Source organism: Lissotriton vulgaris, chromosome 2_1, assembly GCF_964263255.1.
Source record: "Lissotriton vulgaris chromosome 2_1, aLisVul1.2, whole genome shotgun sequence".
Taxonomy (NCBI): domain Eukaryota; kingdom Metazoa; phylum Chordata; class Amphibia; order Caudata; family Salamandridae; genus Lissotriton; species Lissotriton vulgaris.
In genome coordinates this window covers 1,482,093,903-1,482,111,119 of record NC_141687.1, presented here as the reverse complement: position 1 = coordinate 1,482,111,119, position 17,217 = coordinate 1,482,093,903, and the positions used below count along the sequence as shown (strand labels likewise).

Here is a 17,217-nt window from a genome sequence, read left to right as displayed (position 1 = left end):
TTGCCAATTCCTCACACCAGTCCATGCTATGGTCTAGGAGCTTGTATTTGTAAGGGCCCAGCGACCCCTCTCAATCCTCTCAGAGTCCCAGACCATTGGGATAAGGCTCAGTCTACAGCCTGGAAGGCATGGCTCCCTCCAGTTGGCGCCACTGTTGTAGGAGAGTAGGGTCTGCTTCCTATGGTTACCCCCACTTTTTGCTGTGATTCTCTGGTTTTTCGACTTTAGTGTGGCTGTGGACCTGCTAATCAGGCCCACAGCCCAGCTGTTCTCTCTCTAAATTGATACCATTTACTTTAGGTACATACCAGATTGGTTACTGGGTCACCCTTGTGAACCCCTGTATAGTGTACCATAGGTACCCAGGACATAGGTGCACCCTAGGCCTACCAGGGGCTGCAGTATGTATTGTGCCACCCCTGGTTTGCCTTCCAAACTGACACCACAGGTCTACTCACACAGCCTGGGTAAAAGTTTCCTAGTTTAAAAGGGTTCCATCGTAGTCCATCCGGAAGTGTCCTTAAATTGTAAATTTGTAACTTCTTCAATGCTAACCCGCGGCTGTGTTTAGACACTGCACGCGTCTCCCGTGGGCCTCCTACTTCCTAACCTTTGGTTGTTTAGAGTAGCCCCAGCGATTCCACTGGTCCCAGGCCTACTTTCTAATTCTCTCGTGGTTCTTATAACACTATTTTAGTATATGGTTTGTGAGACCCCTAGGGCATAACGTATACTGTGCAACTTATTGTATAGTAATTGAGTAACTTGTATCGTACTTTTACCTCTGACCTCATAAAGAGTGCAGAGGAGTTGTGTTTAGAATAAATACATATATATTTGATATATACCTTGTGTGGTGTCCTTTCATTTGGTACTCAAGGGATTATAATTGGTAAAACAACTTGCTTAATACGCTCTCTGAAGTCTTAGCCTGATGACTGCTGGTCCATGCTACCACTAGGATAGCTTTCTACAAGGTTGACTTTACAACCACCATCAATAAGGGTCGATTAAACTGGTGCAAGGTGCCCACTAGAACTAGTGGACATCATATGCCAGGCTAACTTCTCACAACTGTCAGATGTCACTCCTCCATCTCCGGGTCGAAGTCTGGGATGAGAATGGGGATGACGCCGCCAGTAGCATAGGAATCAAGACCTGCGTTGGGAAAGGTTGAGGTGGTATGACCAGCGCTACTCAGGATCCATCTGTGAATCCAACGGTATTGACTGGAGCCGCGTGAGGAAATAGAAAATTTTGTGTGGTCAATGTGTCCCCCACTCGCACCCTATCCACGTACCCATGCTCCATGTATGTCCATGTTATCATGTAATTCCTTTCCCGTGCCTGGCATAATAATGCCCCTGCATTTCCGTCTAACGTTAACATGTTAGTTATTAGGCCTTCCATGAATGACACGTTAATTCTGCACTAAGGCCTGCCTTGCCAATGCATTTACATGGTACACGTTTAAATAACGCGAAGCACACGTTTTTGTGGCCCAGCCGAGCCAGGCCCTGAATTCAGGCTCCGAGCCTCTTCTGTCTCCGAAAGCCGCATTTCTGCATCCCTGACCTCTCCCTTACTCCCTGCCCAGCCGAGAGGTGCCCGGCCTGGCCTACCAGCCAAGACGATATTTTGCCTACAGTTATCTGCTCAGCCTCCGCAAAAACACATTCCAGTCTAGTGAAATAGGTAAACACTTTCCACCTGCAGAGCATAGGGCCTAGCCTTCCTGTCTCCATGCAAGTGATTTACTGAACCCGTTGCCATAGTAGGCCCATGCCCCCACATAATGCACGAAGAAATGTATGCACACACTAGCATTTAGTGATGAACGACTTCTGCTCGAGAGACCTTTACTTCAGACAATACATCCTCCAAACACAAGATATCAGATATAATAATAATAATAATAATAATAATCTTTATTCGGTTTTTACAATTCGAAAAGCCATAAAAGATAACAGTTTAAAATACTTTAAAAAAATTTTTTTAAAAAGTGAATTTAAACATTTGAGTTCTTAGCTCGGACAAAAACTTTTTAGGCAATTTGGAAAACATGGCAAAAGCTGGAAGGTTACAGTTTTACAGATTGTTTCTGTGTCTCATGATGCATTTTAAAAAATTTAATACATGATACACCGTACATTCTGAGTCCAAAAATTGAAGAGATAACATCGCTGGGCGGCATTGTCTATGGCCCCATTTTTTTAATAGGGGAATGAGCCAAATTTTTCGGTGCGGTTGATAGAACTTACAGAAGAGTACTGTATGGATAGTGGACTGTTGAGAGTGTTCGTCACAGGGACACAATGCCATATCAGTACTCCAATTATTCTTTTCAGGGAAGGTCACCAGTCTGAAAAATAAGTTCAACCTGAACCTTGTTAGAAGCATCATCTCGTAGGTGGAAATCCCTAGGGTGAGATATGGCTGAATTTTCATGGTCTGCTGAATGGTAATTGCATGCATGACAGATTTTTTTGTAGTCAGCGTTGTTAGTCTCAGGGAATCCAAGTGACTCAATGCTACCTGTTTTAGATCTTTTTTAGAGATTTCTTTCATTAGTTCTGGATTATAATAGTATTTCTCAAATCCCAGATCTTGTAGAAAATTTCTAATGTAAGAAATCCAAGGAATTTTTTTAGCATGGTCCAACTCCATGATGTCTTGTATAATATTTTTTGTCAGGTTATTTTCATCAGATAACCAGACTCTTCTCCAAAGCATTAGAGGTTGGATTTTTATCAAGTCTTCGATAAATGGGATTCCCAATTCTATGTGCGAGGCATAGATGGAAGTGCCTCGTGGTGTTGAGAGAAGGAATCTCGTGAAGATGTTTTCCTCTTTTTGGATTGGGACGGTGTTTGTATGACCCCAGATTCCTGCACCATATAAAGCTGTGGATTGGCACTTCGCCGCATATATTTGCAAAAGTTCCACTGGGGGTTTTTTCCCAAGCTTGCTGGAGAATTTTATTAGGGCCATGTTCGCTCTTTTAAAAAGGTGCCTCCTCGCTTCTACCGCCGGCTTCCAATTTTGGGCATCATCAATCATGATACCCAAGTAGGGGTATTGCGAGGTTCTCTCAATTTTTTGGTCTTTTAAAAAGATGGATTTTGCGGGTTTTTTTGAGCCACCGACTACCATAGTGAAGGTTTTTTTAACATTAATATGCAGATCCAGAGCTGCCATGAAGTCTGCATATTTGGTTAAAGATTTCTGTAGTTCAATTGGAGTTCGGGCTAAAATGACAGCATCGTCCGCGTAGAGCAGGGCGGGGATTGGGCGATCTTTTACTTTCGGGAGGTCTCTTCCCCCCTTCAACATACACTCCTCCAGACCGTTGGTGTATAAAGAAAAAAGAAAGGGGGCGAGGACGCAGCCTTGCCTCACTCCCCGCTCTACCCTGAATGGTGCTGTCAGTTCTCCTCCTGTCCCGAACCTCACTCTCGCTGTGGCCCCGCTGTAGAGTTCTCTTAGGAAGTCTAGGAGAGGAGGGTCTACTCCCATCTTGCTTAGCAATGACCAGAGCTTGGTATGTGAGACACAGTCAAATGCGGAGGAGAGATCCACATATGTCATAAAAATAGAACCTGATTTTGCCAATGTGTACTTAGAAATGAGCAAAGAGAGGTTTAAAGCTTGCTCGATGGTTCCAAAGCCCTCCCTGAAGCCGAACTGTAGGTCTGAGAGGATGTTTTCGTCAGCCACCCACTGTTGCAGCTTACCAAGGAGGACTCTGCCCACTACTTTGCCCAGAGAGTCAAGAAGGGAGATTGGGCGGTAGCACTTGACATCTTGCCTATCCCCCTTCTTAAAAATGGGGACCATTATTGACGATGACCATGAGTCCAGCAGTCCGAGTTCCATGGTTGCGAAACAGACCCTCGTGATTATTGGAGTCCACAAGTCGGGAAGAAATTTAAATAGGTCGACGGGAACCCCGTCAGGGCCAGGGGCTTTTCCGGGTCTACTTAAGGATAACGCTTTTTCGAAATCTTGAAGGTCAACTTCCAGGTGTATTGGGAAAGTGACTGGGTTGCAGCTAGGCTGATGCAGACCTCTATTAGATACAGTTTGAAAGATTTTCGAAAAATGGCTCATCCATGTAGCCTCGTCTATGGCCACGTCTATTTTTGGTCCAGTTGTGTTAGATAGAAAAGGCGATTTGACTAGTTTCCAGAAAGCCTGGGAGTTCTTCGAGAGTGCACTCTCGTGTAAGGCCTTCCACAAGGATGTTTTTAGGTCTTTTTTCCTCGTCTTTCTAATAGTAGAGTATTCTCTTCTGAGTTTTTGGATCTTTCTTGCATCTCTGTTGGGTTCCCTAAGAGCTTTCCTCAGATTAGACTGTGCTTTCGTGCAGTCTCGACTAAACCAGCCTGTGGTCTTTCTATTGTTTTGTTTGAGAGTTCTGGTTAATAGGCTTTTGACAAGTTCTATGATGGCGTTGAAGTTTTCCAGTATTTGATTAGCCTCTGCTTGAGGATCTAAACAGACCAAAATGTTTTTGTACGCGAGAGTAACTAGTTTTTTCGTTAGAATATTGGGATCCACTTTCTCCCATTTGATAGTAAAGCCATTGGTCTTGTTCAGCTCGAGCCTATTCTGAGATAAGGTGTTGGCTATGGTTACCATCGGAGAGTTCGAGAGATGTATTTGGAGGTTTAGACTTAGCGCTGAGTGATCGCTGAGGCAATTTTCTAAGATTTTAAATGGTCCGAGTTGCGGTTTTAGGGCTTCTGTAACTAATATATAATCCACTGTTGTTTCGTAGCCCCTTCCTCTGTAGGTAGGCTCTAGCATATCAGTTGATTGTAGTGTGGGATTCATAATTTGCAGGTCCAAGTCTGCAATTACTTTGTTCATGGCGGATCCTGCATCTGAATGGATAAAGTGCATTAAAGGACTGTCAGAGTCATCTACTATTCCACAGGTATCGATAATGGGGCAGGGGTGAAGATTGAAATCACCGCCCCAAATTATGTGAGCGGTATCCCCTTTCTGTTTGTAGTGAATGTGTTCCGTTATTTTGTTTTGAATTTGGTCGAGAACATTCACAAAATTTTCTAGATCCAGGTTATTGTATGTGTTTACTGCTGTAACACGGATTTTTTTCCCTACAGAGAAAGTAAGAATTTGAAAATTCGGAAGGAGGTCTGTCTTAATGATCTTTAAATCTACAATAGTATTTGCCATGTAAGTTGCCAGACCCCCCTTCGGTCTGCCTGAAGTGCTAGGAAGGGCAGGAGAAGTGAAAGTTCTGTATCCCAGCAGGTGGAGTGCTGCCGTTGACCATGTTTCCTGGAGAAAAATAAATTGAAAGCCCTTCAGAAAAACCGCAGCCGATCCGTCCTCGATCTTATTACGGAGGCCGGCAACGTTCCAGAAAACCATGGGAAGCTGAGTGGGTCCGCAATCATGTGCATCCTTATGCTTATGTGGTATGGATGGGATGGGCGTTAAATTTGGATATGAGGATACTGCCGTATTTAGCAAGGGTTCTGGGGGTTTAGCTGTTTGTCAATCGACCATTTCCAGGCCGCTGAACCTGTTCGTGGTCGGAAAACCTAACCAGTGTTGCTCATTACTAGTGGGTTCGTAGTTAGGACCAAGCGCTTGGTAGGGTGGTCTCTCCCAATGCTCCCAACTTCGAAGACTGTTTTGGGGGCCCACGATCTGCCAGGGGACTTCTCTTTGATGGTAACTCCGATTAGGTGGATACCGAAAGTTGGTAGGTTCGGTGGGTCGCATTATAGTATTAGTGGCAGCTGATTCTAGCTCCCAAGGTTGGGGAATTGGCTTCTTCCAGATGTTATCAAACTTACGTTGGTGGCTACTGTTATTATACCTTTTCGGGTAGAAGTAAGACAGGGGTCTTGTTACAATACCCCCGGGAAAGTTGTTACATTCCCAGGAGCATATATATTCAGCTATGGTGGGATCCTCAAATGTGATGACTATGCAGTCTCCTCGTATTGTTTTTTTTCTATATCCCACCCACGGGGTCCGAGAAACGGAGGCTATTTTACTTTTCCAAGGTGGCGGGACGGGACGGTTTGTATTCAGCCAAAACTGGACCTTATTCTTTAACGACCAGTTTGGTTCGGTTCCGTCACCTGTGAGTTCGGGAACCCCCGTCATAACCACCACGTAGGGAGTGGCCTCAGGTGGTAGGTTAAAGGTGGGTGGTTGATCAGTTGTCCCCCTCGGGGTATTTTTTATTTGAGGTGGCTTGGTACTTGTTGTTGTAGGTGTTTTTGGAGCAGGGGTTTTGGGGGGAATAGGGTTTGCGGTTGATGTTGGTTGGGAACTAGCTTGTGAGGGAATAACCAGGGGCGTGGGAGCTACATTTTGTGGGATGGGATTATTTGCCGGAAGGTTTAATGTGATTTGCTTTTTAGACTTTGGGGGGGTACAGTGACGGTTTTCTTAGAGGTAGGAAGGCAAGGCTCTGGGTTTGACGGAGGCTTGGTATGGGATTGGGGAGGTGCGGGTTGTAAGAAACCAATGATTTTTACTAACTGCCTCTCTATATTACTGAGTCTTGTTTCTAGAGGGCGAATATGAGAATTTAGAAGGAAGGCTACCTCTGTGATCAATCTTGCTGATTCTCTTTGTCTGCCAATGTTTGATGTGGATATTGAATCAGGCATTAAAGTATCACAGAGGTCACGCGGTACATGGTGGATTGTTACCACGTTGTTGGGTGGGGGAGCGGGGTGGTTAGGAATCATCAACTCATTTGCGGTAATGACCGTTGTCGATGGTTTAGACATTAAAGAGGTTGTGGTGTGATTTGAATTACTCTTTGCAGTCCTTTTTTTTCCGCCCCCTCCCGTTTTCCTCTCATTTGTCTGGTTTCTTCAGGTGTTGGATCGGGAAATATGTCAGGGGTATTCTCCAGGTCAGATTCTGAGAGGGTTACGGATATTTGGGATGCTGACAAATCAACGTTGTTGGGTAGACTAAGTCTATTCGTAGTCGCCGCCGTTAGGGTTGAGGTTGACTGTATTTCTGGAGTTTTAGCTTTTGCAATTAGTCCCATTGATGAACGACGTGCGATCGCCAAATCGGTGGAGACTCTACCCTCAATTAGACTAATACTCTGGTCTATAAAAGTATTAGCTTTGGACAGAAAATCGTCCATGGGACCTAGTAGTTGATCGCCTATACCATTCTTTTTTGTTTTTTTCTGCCTTGTGGATCTAGTATTCATATTGCAGTGAATGATCTGCTAGATAAAGGATTACTACTTTGATGGATTGTCAGGGGAATCGGAATGATTGTGAATACCTGTGTTGGGGAGGCCGGGGGGTAGCTGTTAGAGGGGGGGCCGGACCGGACTCTTCCGTACTCTAACGGCCTCGAACGGCCCTGTCTTTGCCGAGTCTTAGCCCGGGCTGCGTCCCGCGCTGCGGGAGTGAAACGCTATTAAGTAGTTGGCGGTTTGGGCGGGGGGCGGGCCAGCAGGGAGAGCGGACCGGAAGCTCTTCCGTGGTCTCGCAGGGACTTCTGGGAGATGAAGTCCCTGCACACTCGCAGCCCCGCTGGTGCCTCACGCCCCTTACCGCCTTTCCGCCGAGGTCCTCACTTGTGCACGCAGACAGCAGCTGAGACTGGGGCTCCCCTGCGAAGCGGCGCCCGCGAAGCGGCGCCCGCGAAGCGGGTGCGGCGAGTCGTCAACAGGGAGCCTCACAGGTCGTAGCAGAAAGTGCGCTGTGCAGTCGGTGGCCTCTTCACAAACAGTAAGTGTCCCGCTGGACAGGGATTTCCGGTGCACTTTTGATGAGTCTAGATGGGCGGGGGGCGGGCCAGCAGGGAGAGCGGACCGGAAGCTCTTCCGTGGTCTCGCAGGGACTTCTGGGAGATGAAGTCCCTGCACACTCGCAGCCCCGCTGGTGCCTCACGCCCCTTACCGCCTTTCCGCCGAGGTCCTCACTTGTGCACGCAGACAGCAGCTGAGACTGGGGCTCCCCTGCGAAGCGGCGCCCGCGAAGCGGGTGCGGCGAGTCGTCAACAGGGAGCCTCACAGGTCGTAGCAGAAAGTGCGCTGTGCAGTCGGTGGCCTCTTCACAAACAGTAAGTGTCCCGCTGGACAGGGATTGCCGGTGCACTTTTGATGAGTCTAGATGGGCGGGGGGCGGGCCAGCAGGGAGAGCGGACCGGAAGCTCTTCCGTGGTCTCGCAGGGACTTCTGGGAGATGAAGTCCCTGCACACTCGCAGCCCCGCTGGTGCCTCACGCCCCTTACCGCCTTTCCGCCGAGGTCCTCACTTGTGCACGCAGACAGCAGCTGAGACTGGGGCTCCCCTGCGAAGCGGCGCCCGCGAAGCGGGTGCGGCGAGTCGTCAACAGGGAGCCTCACAGGTCGTAGCAGAAAGTGCGCTGTGCAGTCGGTGGCCTCTTCACAAACAGTAAGTGTCCCACGTTTTTGTGGCCCAGCCGAGCCAGGCCCTGAATTCAGGCTCCGAGCCTCTTCTGTCTCCGAAAGCCGCATTTCTGCATCCCTGACCTCTCCCTTACTCCCTGCCCAGCCGAGAGGTGCCCGGCCTGGCCTACCAGCCAAGACGATATTTTGCCTACAGTTATCTGCTCAGCCTCCGCAAAAACACATTCCAGTCTAGTGAAATAGGTAAACACTTTCCACCTGCAGAGCATAGGGCCTAGCCTTCCTGTCTCCATGCAAGTGATTTACTGAACCCGTTGCCATAGTAGGCCCATGCCCCCACATAATGCACGAAGAAATGTATGCACACACTAGCATTTAGTGATGAACGACTTCTGCTCGAGAGACCTTTACTTCAGACAATACATCCTCCAAACACAAGATATCAGATATGCCAAAGGTGCAGGTCGTTCTGACATCCCAGACTCTAGACTCCTCTTCTAGTGCTAAAGGCAACCCCCCAGCTCTCCCCAGTTACACGTCAATTTCACATCATGACCAGTTGCGCGCACATGTAGGTTAAAAGTTTCTGCTGATCCTGCAGTCCTCTTCTATGCATACACCCACTTATGACACTCCTGTGACTCGTCGAGTGAACACCCACGTGTACGCCTCTTTACACGCCTTCTTTTACGCCCATATGTTCTTATCTCTCTCTTTTTACTTGCTCCGCCTGGAGTGTTACGCCTACTGAATTCATTGCAATTATGTGATTTTACTATATATAATGTATGCTGTTAATAAAGCGATAGATATCCCTTCCTGAACCTTAGTGGTGATGGAACCCGATTCTCCCCTGGCTCGAGCCATTGGAATAAAGCCCTTTTGACTCAGATACCACGGACTCTGCCTCTCATTATATGAGCTATTCCTATTGATATTAATGTATAGAAAAATGTCTAGGTAATTTTCTTTACCACACGCGGACGGAACCGCCGGCGGAAAACCAGTGATGGCCCCTCTCAAACCAGCGGGAACGGGCTGCCTAAATATGAGGTGCATGGCCTCATAGAACTCCTGAAGTTGCTTGGGGGTCGCTCCAACTCCCAGAAACTCGGGAAGGCGTGGTGCTGGCTCAGACTCAACCGAAGAGCAAGGCCTCGAATGACAATGCTCCCTCGTCTCGACAGATGACTTTGAAGGATGGGGTGAAGTCGAAGACCTCTTCGACTTCTAACTTTTCTTCCTCTTGTGGAACTCACCTGAAGATGACATTGAATGCGTCGAAATGTTTGAGGCTCCACGGCTGATCCCAGGACTTTGCTCTTGACCGGGATTGAGACAGGCACAGCTTCATACATCGGGCAGCAAGGAGCTTGAGGGAGCGCTGAAGGCAAGTCTGCGTGTCGTGGTCGAGCTCGAGTCACGAGAGGCAAACTAGGTACAGGTCCATCACTGACATCTGTTGGTGACAGGGGTAGCAAGGCTTGAAGCTGGCCTTCCTAGTTGACCTCCAGCCACACCAGAAATTCACAAAAAATACTTTGACAAAAAGTCAAATATGATCAGTCAAACAATGACTGGGGGTAGCTGTCTTCAGATCTGCACTGAAAGGCGCAGAAAGAAAAGAACGGATGTCAGCGCGCTGGAGTGACGCCTGCATAGGCATGTGTACGTCACTTCCGGTGCAGATGATACCGCTGATGCCACATTGAGCTCAAAGATAGCCCCCACCGGTGCGCAAGGGTACTTCTCATGAAAAAATTCCAGTTTGATGCCTGGGGATAATTCTAAGGTAAGGAATCTGTGGCTAAGTGTCTCTATCAGCTATCAGTGAGCAAGGATAATTAGGCTAAAGCCACTACAAAGAAATAAACAGACACATTTTTAACTATTTGCTGAACTCAAATTCAGCATTGGTCATGCGTAGTGATAGAAGGAAGATCAATCCATGATTTAGCTGCTAGAAATGAGAAAGATTAGGTTCACTCTTTTTAATTTACAGATGTGCAGCTTAAAAAGCCTGGCCTAACTGGAGCTAAGATCCCTTATCGGATTGTAATGCTGAAATTGTTCTCTTACATATTTTAGCCCAGTATGATAATATAATCTATATGCCAAGACCAGAGTTTTAGACTGAATACGTTTGGTCTTCCAAAACATTCAACTCATATGGTACAGGTAATTCAGAATACAGCGGACTGGATCTTGAATCCTCAATTTTGAACCATCTCCGCCAGCTTCACTAGCTACCAATCACCTACAGGAGCTTTTTTTAAGGTGCTTTTTCAAAGCTATAAAAGTCTTTATCCCCCATGCACCATACTGAAATTTGAGATCAGCTTCCCAACGTCTTCCCTGTACCCCTAGATGTAAAAAAAATGAGAACATGAGGAAGATCAACTTCACTTACCACTTCTCATGCCTTGAATACAATACCTTTATCAATGAAATCTCAAAGCAATTTTCTAAGTTTTTGAGAACATCTGAAGAGCTACTTATTTGACAAATTCTGTAATAGCGAACTAGGCGCCCGCTACCCTTTTCGGGTGCTCTTTCTATTCTAGCGCAGGGTCTTAAAAGGCCTGGATACCTCTTGTTGAGGGTAACAACGCAATATAGAAATGATCTGTTCATTCATTCACAAAGCAGGCAGAAGTTACCCATTAAACATGGGGGAGGGGGTAGGGCGGTCACTTTGAGTCCGATATTGTTAGAGAATCGTTTAGTTCCAATAAATAGGAAACCACTGATTTCCCTCAAGTACAAGCTTGCGCACAGGAGACAACCGTTCATGTTAGCATACCAAGGAAAAAAGATAGAGAAGCAGACGTAATTCAATGGGTAAAACTCTAAAAACATCTGAAATAATTGACAGTATGTACAATTAAGTTCAACTGACATCAACTCCAGTTAATCAAATCAGCACAGTTTGTTGAGTGACTTATTTAGCCACTTATAAGTGGGAAATAAGTAAGTGCAACATTTCACTTTAAAATGTAAAACACATACCCTGTCCATAGAGTTCAATAAATCTCTTCTGATACTGCGTCAGTTCGGCTCTGCTAGGGACCTCATCAATCTTTCGATGCAAAATAGCAATTTCTCTATTTCTTCGAGCCTAAAATGATAGAAAACAAATTACCATTTTTCATTGAAAACAAACAGCCTCAATAGTTAACCAATGTAAAGAGCAAATTAAGACAAGAAAACATTGGTTATTATTAGGAAAAAGCCTACACATAGTTACTATCATCTTATGGGGAAGATATATCCCATATGGATGCAAGCTACACCGTTTAGGGGGTGTTTGTCTGCAAGAGATTTGATTTTGTTTTGAACCTATGTGGGAAGTGTTTTCATGCTGTTCGTGATGTCCATGAAGGTGAAGTCATCTGTGATGGGCGAGGATATGTAAGAGAGGGACAAGCTAATTAATTATCATTATAATAAGGATTACCCAGCTTAGCCACAGGGGCAGAGCGATGTTGTGTACCTGCAGCGCACCAAAAAGGGAGGTACCAAGAGCAGTAATCCATGTAGTGACAAACGCCAGGCAGAGGTGCTGAGGGCTAAACTAAGTGAGAGTATATAAAAAGGGCAAGAATGGGAACTGGTGACATAAGCAGTAGACTTGCACTATTTTATTTTTTTGTTTTCCTTTTTGAAAAGTGAAGATACTCCCTGCTGCTCAATAAATACACTCCATGCAGGACGAAGTGGAAGAGCAGTCAAGGATAGCAACTTGAGCATACACTGCCCAAACTTTAAAAAGCTGAGATTCCACCCACTCCGACTAGGCGGAAGGAAGCCAACATTGTGAGGAGGGGTGCACGCCTTAGCCCATTTAAGTCCACCAAGTCATACAGGGCCCCAGTCGGCCCATAGTTCAGACCCTGGCCATACTGGCGCCATGCACATAGGAGGGAGAGAGACATAGCTCTTGGTAGGTTGCTGACCTGACAGTGCAAGAGCAAATTGGCCTGCTTCATGTTACCCTTCTGCCCTCACTTCTCCTATGTGACTCAATGCCACAGTTTCATGCAGTGGAAATTATTAATTTCACCTTATACCCACTGTAGACATTCAAATGGCACACACTGGTAATATAAATAAAACTGTATTATATATGCCTTGTCTAATCAATCACATTCCTGTGCTTTTCAGCGGCTGTGCTTGCCTTCTTGCCTCCTCGTTCAAGGGGAAGCTAACTCAGAAGCGTAAACACCAAGTGTTAACCAATCACAAATTAGCTGCACGCGAGCAAAATAAGGAGAAATTTAAAAAAATGTTCTCCCTTTCCCTGTCACTTTCTCCTTCCCTGCCCTCAACTCTCAAAATGGGATAGGCTGACGTTTGTGTGTTTGATGGCCGAGCCAATGTGAATGTAGGAGAAATTACAATATTAAAAAAAAAAAACATTAGCTAAGCCAATATGTCTAGCTTGCATTTTGAGCCCTGACTACATTTTGTTTGTTTAAAAAAAGCCACTTACAACAAAAATTGCTTTCTGTACATATTGCACCCATGCAATAAAGCATTTGATGTGCGATGACGGAATGTACTTTTGAGTTGTTAAATAGTCCCTTCACACTGAAATGCAAGCACTTGCCAGGAGGAGGGATGAGAAACCAACCAGCCCTTTGCATGTGGTGAGGGTGATTGTAACGGGGTCGGGACGGGAGGCCGGGAGGACTGGTGGACCCCTGATTATACCTCCCCTTCTACTCTACAGACTGGAACATCGAGGGATGATTGGGAGCTTCAGCCGGATCCGAGCGAGGAAACGTTCACAGGTTCCTTTAAGTGGGCGTACAACGACGGTGATGAGGCCCCGCCTCCAACTGACGTGAACACTCCTGGATGGATGAATACGGGAGAAGTCCTCTACGCGGCCTGTGACGACATCGAAGGAGCGAGGGCCGGAGAACGCGAGGAGAACAGGACGGAGAAGCAAGGAGAAGACGGAGGAAGCGAAAGACCAGAGTGCGGAGGAGAGCTAGGAGGCCAACGACCCTGTGTTCCGCCGTGCCATACTCCCGAGGGAGGAGTATGGCTTAGTCAGGTACGGCGACGTTTGGCGGCCTGGGTGGGGAGAAAGAGTGCCCCTGTAAATAGTGTATAGACCCCTGTGTGCGCCTGTCCTCCGTATTACCCGACACCCCCTACCCGTTTCCCGTTTCCCCATACCTTTCCTCTACCCTTATTCCTCACTTCTCTCCTCCCTTCCCTGAGCACAATTCACGAGAGTGGCTGAAGATAACACCGGTGCTCCCTCACAAACACTGGGTCCCCATTGGGTGTAGACCAATATCAGATAAGCGACTAACGGCCTCCCTCTGTCCGTCTTCTTTCCCCTTGGGTTCCTGAGACGTTGCACCAGGGAAGGCGACCCCAGAGGAAGTTCAGCGCCTAGAGCAACCCGCGCAGAGAAGACCACCACCACGGATAACTTAGACTTTGCCAGGGAGAGACTAACCTATCGAACAAGACGAACCATAAAAATAAAGCCAAGTTTAAAGAAGCATTCTAGTCAGCCTGTTACTGCTGCGGCACCGGTTCCTAACCTAGAGAGTGTCCCCAGCCCCCCTCCCACACCTACATTGGTGTCAGAAGTGGGATCAGGTCCCACCGTGCCAGAGACATCAATGGAACAAGTGGTGCAGCAGCTAATAGAGGGACAGCAGAAATTGGAATGGGCCATTGGCCAACAGATGTCAACGGCGGAAGCTGACCGCGACTTGTTTAAAAACACCATAACAGCCCAAATTGAGGGTCTGCAAAAATTGGTACAGGGCCCCGGTCTACCTATTCCGATGGAGAGATGGACTTTTGGCCCCCATCCCTCCGGAATGCAATTACAGAAATATGTACCAGGGGAAGATCCTGACGCGTTTCTCCTCAATTTTGAGCGGGCGGCTAGAGCCTGTGGATGGCCTGAGGAGAAATGGCCCTTCTTCCTAGCACCCCTGTTATCCGGCGAGGCACAAGCTGCCTACCAAGTAGCCAACCATGCGGGTCTAACTCTATATGCTACAATCAAGGCGGTGATCTTAGACCACCTAGGGCTTGATGCAGAAGCCTACAGACTGAGATTCAGAAAAGAAAAGGGGATTGCTGGGGAACACCCGAAGACATTGTACCTGCGACTGAAGATGGCCACTGATAAATGGTTGAAACCAGAGAGTAGGAGTAAGGAGGAAGTGATGTCCAGCATATATCTGGAACAATTTATGGAGGCATTGCCCTATGGTACACAGCGGTGGCTCAGACAGCATTCGGGCATTACCGCTGAACATGCCATTGAGATGGCTTCAAACTACAACAGAGCAATGCCCCGTACCTTTCCTTGGGAAACGGAGAAAGGCCCCAAAGGAACCCCAGAGGTGGCCAAACAGGAAAGAAAATAGAAACAAGAACCAGAGTCCATGAAGATTCGCCACATGCGATATGAGATGCCACCCACGAGGGGACCACAGTGTTTCGAATGTGGGCACATAGCCAGAATGTGTCCCCGGAAAAGACCAACATAAGAACCTATGGAGGTTGGCTATATCCCAAAGGCCGTGATGTATACAGCAGAGATGGGACCATCCTTCTACGTAAGGGTACAAGTGAACAGTAAATGTGTGAAAGCCCTTTTAGACTCTGGCTGTAAACAATCGGTCATAAAAAAGCAATTAGTCCGACCCTCCCAGTTAGGCCCCAACTTGGTGGTGCACATTAGATGCGTACACGGAGACGTGAAACCATACCCTGTGGCTCATCTCACCCTTAGGCCCCTGGGGGGAGACCCTTGTATAGTAAAGGTGGGAGTAGTAGAATCCTTACCTGAGGACCTGATCATAGGGGTGGATAATCCTGATTTTCTGAGTCTCTTCCGGAAAAAGATAGAACAAACACGGGGAATATACTTAACCACAGAGCCCTGGGAGTTAGATCTGGGTTTCAAGTTTGCACAGATCAATGACCCAACCCTTCTGAATGCATGGGAGGCAGCTCACATAGCCGAGACGACACAGACACAAGGGTACCCCAGATTCTGAATTATAAACGATCTTTTGTACAGGGAAGAGAAGGCAGGTGACCCTCCACAATTAGTCGTTCCAAAAGACTTTAGAGACCAGATATTGTTTTATGCCCACACACACTTAACGGCAGGGCATAGCGGGGCTGAGAAAACCCTACAGAATATCACCAGACTCTTTTTCTGGCCTGGTATTTACAAAACAGCTGAGGTCTACTGTCGCCAATGCGAGGTATGCCAGAAAAAAACATGAGCAGACCACCTGCGGTGCCCCTCCAACCATTGCCCATCATAGGTAACCCCTTTGAGAGGGTGGGAATGGACCTTATCGGCCCCCTTCCTCGTACAACCAGGGGACACACCTATGCTCTAGTCGTTGTCGACTACAATACCAGGTTCCCCGAAGCCTTTGCCATCAGTGCTCCTACATCAAGAAATGTGGCAGATAAACTAATCGAATTGTTCTCAAGAGTGGGGTTCCCCAGGGAAATACTTACAGATCAGGGGACCCCCTTCGTTTCAAAATTGATGGCGGAAGTATGCAAAACCTTAGAACTACGACACATACGTACCTCTGCATACCACCCCCAGACGGATGGGTTGGTTGAGAGGTACAATCGCACACTCAAGACTACCCTAAAAAAAATGCTAACCGCCGAGTTAAGGACTGGGACAAATTGTTGCCTCTGGCTCTCTATGTCTTACGGGCCCAAGTACAGAGTAGTTTAAGGTTTTCCCCATTCGAGCTGTTATATGGGCGTCAGCCGAGATCACTCTTGGAAATAACAAAGGAAGCCTGGGAGAAAGAAGAGATGGCCGAACAAAGGTCCCTGTTAGAGTACACCAAACAATTAAAATCCAGATTGGGTAAGCTAAGGGACCTGGCGTACTCCAACCTAGAGAGATCCCAAGAGAATCAGAGACACCAATACGACAAGGGCAAGAAATGGAGGATCTTGAACAAGGGAGATTGGGCATTAGTGCTTCTCCCGTCGTCCACCCAAAAATTCAGAAGCGAATGGAAGGGGCCCTATGAAGTGGTAGAGACTATAGGAAAAACAACATACCGGCTACAAGTCACCCCGGGAAGGCAACAAACCTTCCACATCAATATGTAGAAGAAATGGATAGGCTCCCCGCCCAAATCAGCCAACCTAACGTTGCCAACAAAAGACGAAGGCACTACTCTAGAGATGCTTCCCATTAACCCGGAATTGACGGCATCTGAAAAGGAAGAACTCCTGCAAAGGCTGCAACGGTTCTCGCCTATGTTTTCGGACGTCCCAGGTCGCACACATTTAGCAGAGCACTGCATAGACACTGAACCAGGCAAGGTGGTCAAACAGAGAGCCTACCGTATTCCGGCGGCCCGAAGAGCCGATGTAAAAAGAGAAGTCAGGGACATGCTTCAACTAGGAGTCATCCGACCCTCGAGAAGTAACTGGGCCTCGCCCATAGTGATGGTACCAAAACCGGATGGGTCTACCCGGTTCTGTATGGACTTTCGCGCTTTAAACGCTATATCCTCATTCAATGCTTTTCCAATACCCAGAGTGGATGAGTTAATCGAGAGAATAGGAGAAGCCAGGTACATCACGACCTTAGACCTGACCAAGGGTTACTGGCAAGTTCCACTGCGAGAAAAAGACAGGCACAAAACAGCCTTTGCCACCGATGATGGATTATTCGAGTTCACTGTACTACCTTTTGGGCTCCATGGAGCCCTTGCAACATTCCAGAGACTAATGAACACAGTGTTGGCCCCACACACCGAGTATAGTTCAGTGTACCTAGATGAC

General features: G+C 47.2%; 1 protein-coding gene across 1 annotated transcript in view; it reads right to left on the bottom strand.

Moving 5' to 3' along the window:
• CCDC93 (CCC complex scaffolding subunit CCDC93) overlaps window positions 1-17,217 on the bottom strand; it is a 994,005-nt gene that overhangs the window by 251,539 nt on the left and 725,249 nt on the right. Inside the window, exon 18 of the mRNA XM_086957357.1 lies at window positions 11,404-11,512. Within this exon, the coding sequence (XP_086813483.1) occupies window positions 11,404-11,512 (109 nt within the window). The remainder of the gene's footprint in view (window positions 1-11,403; window positions 11,513-17,217) is intronic.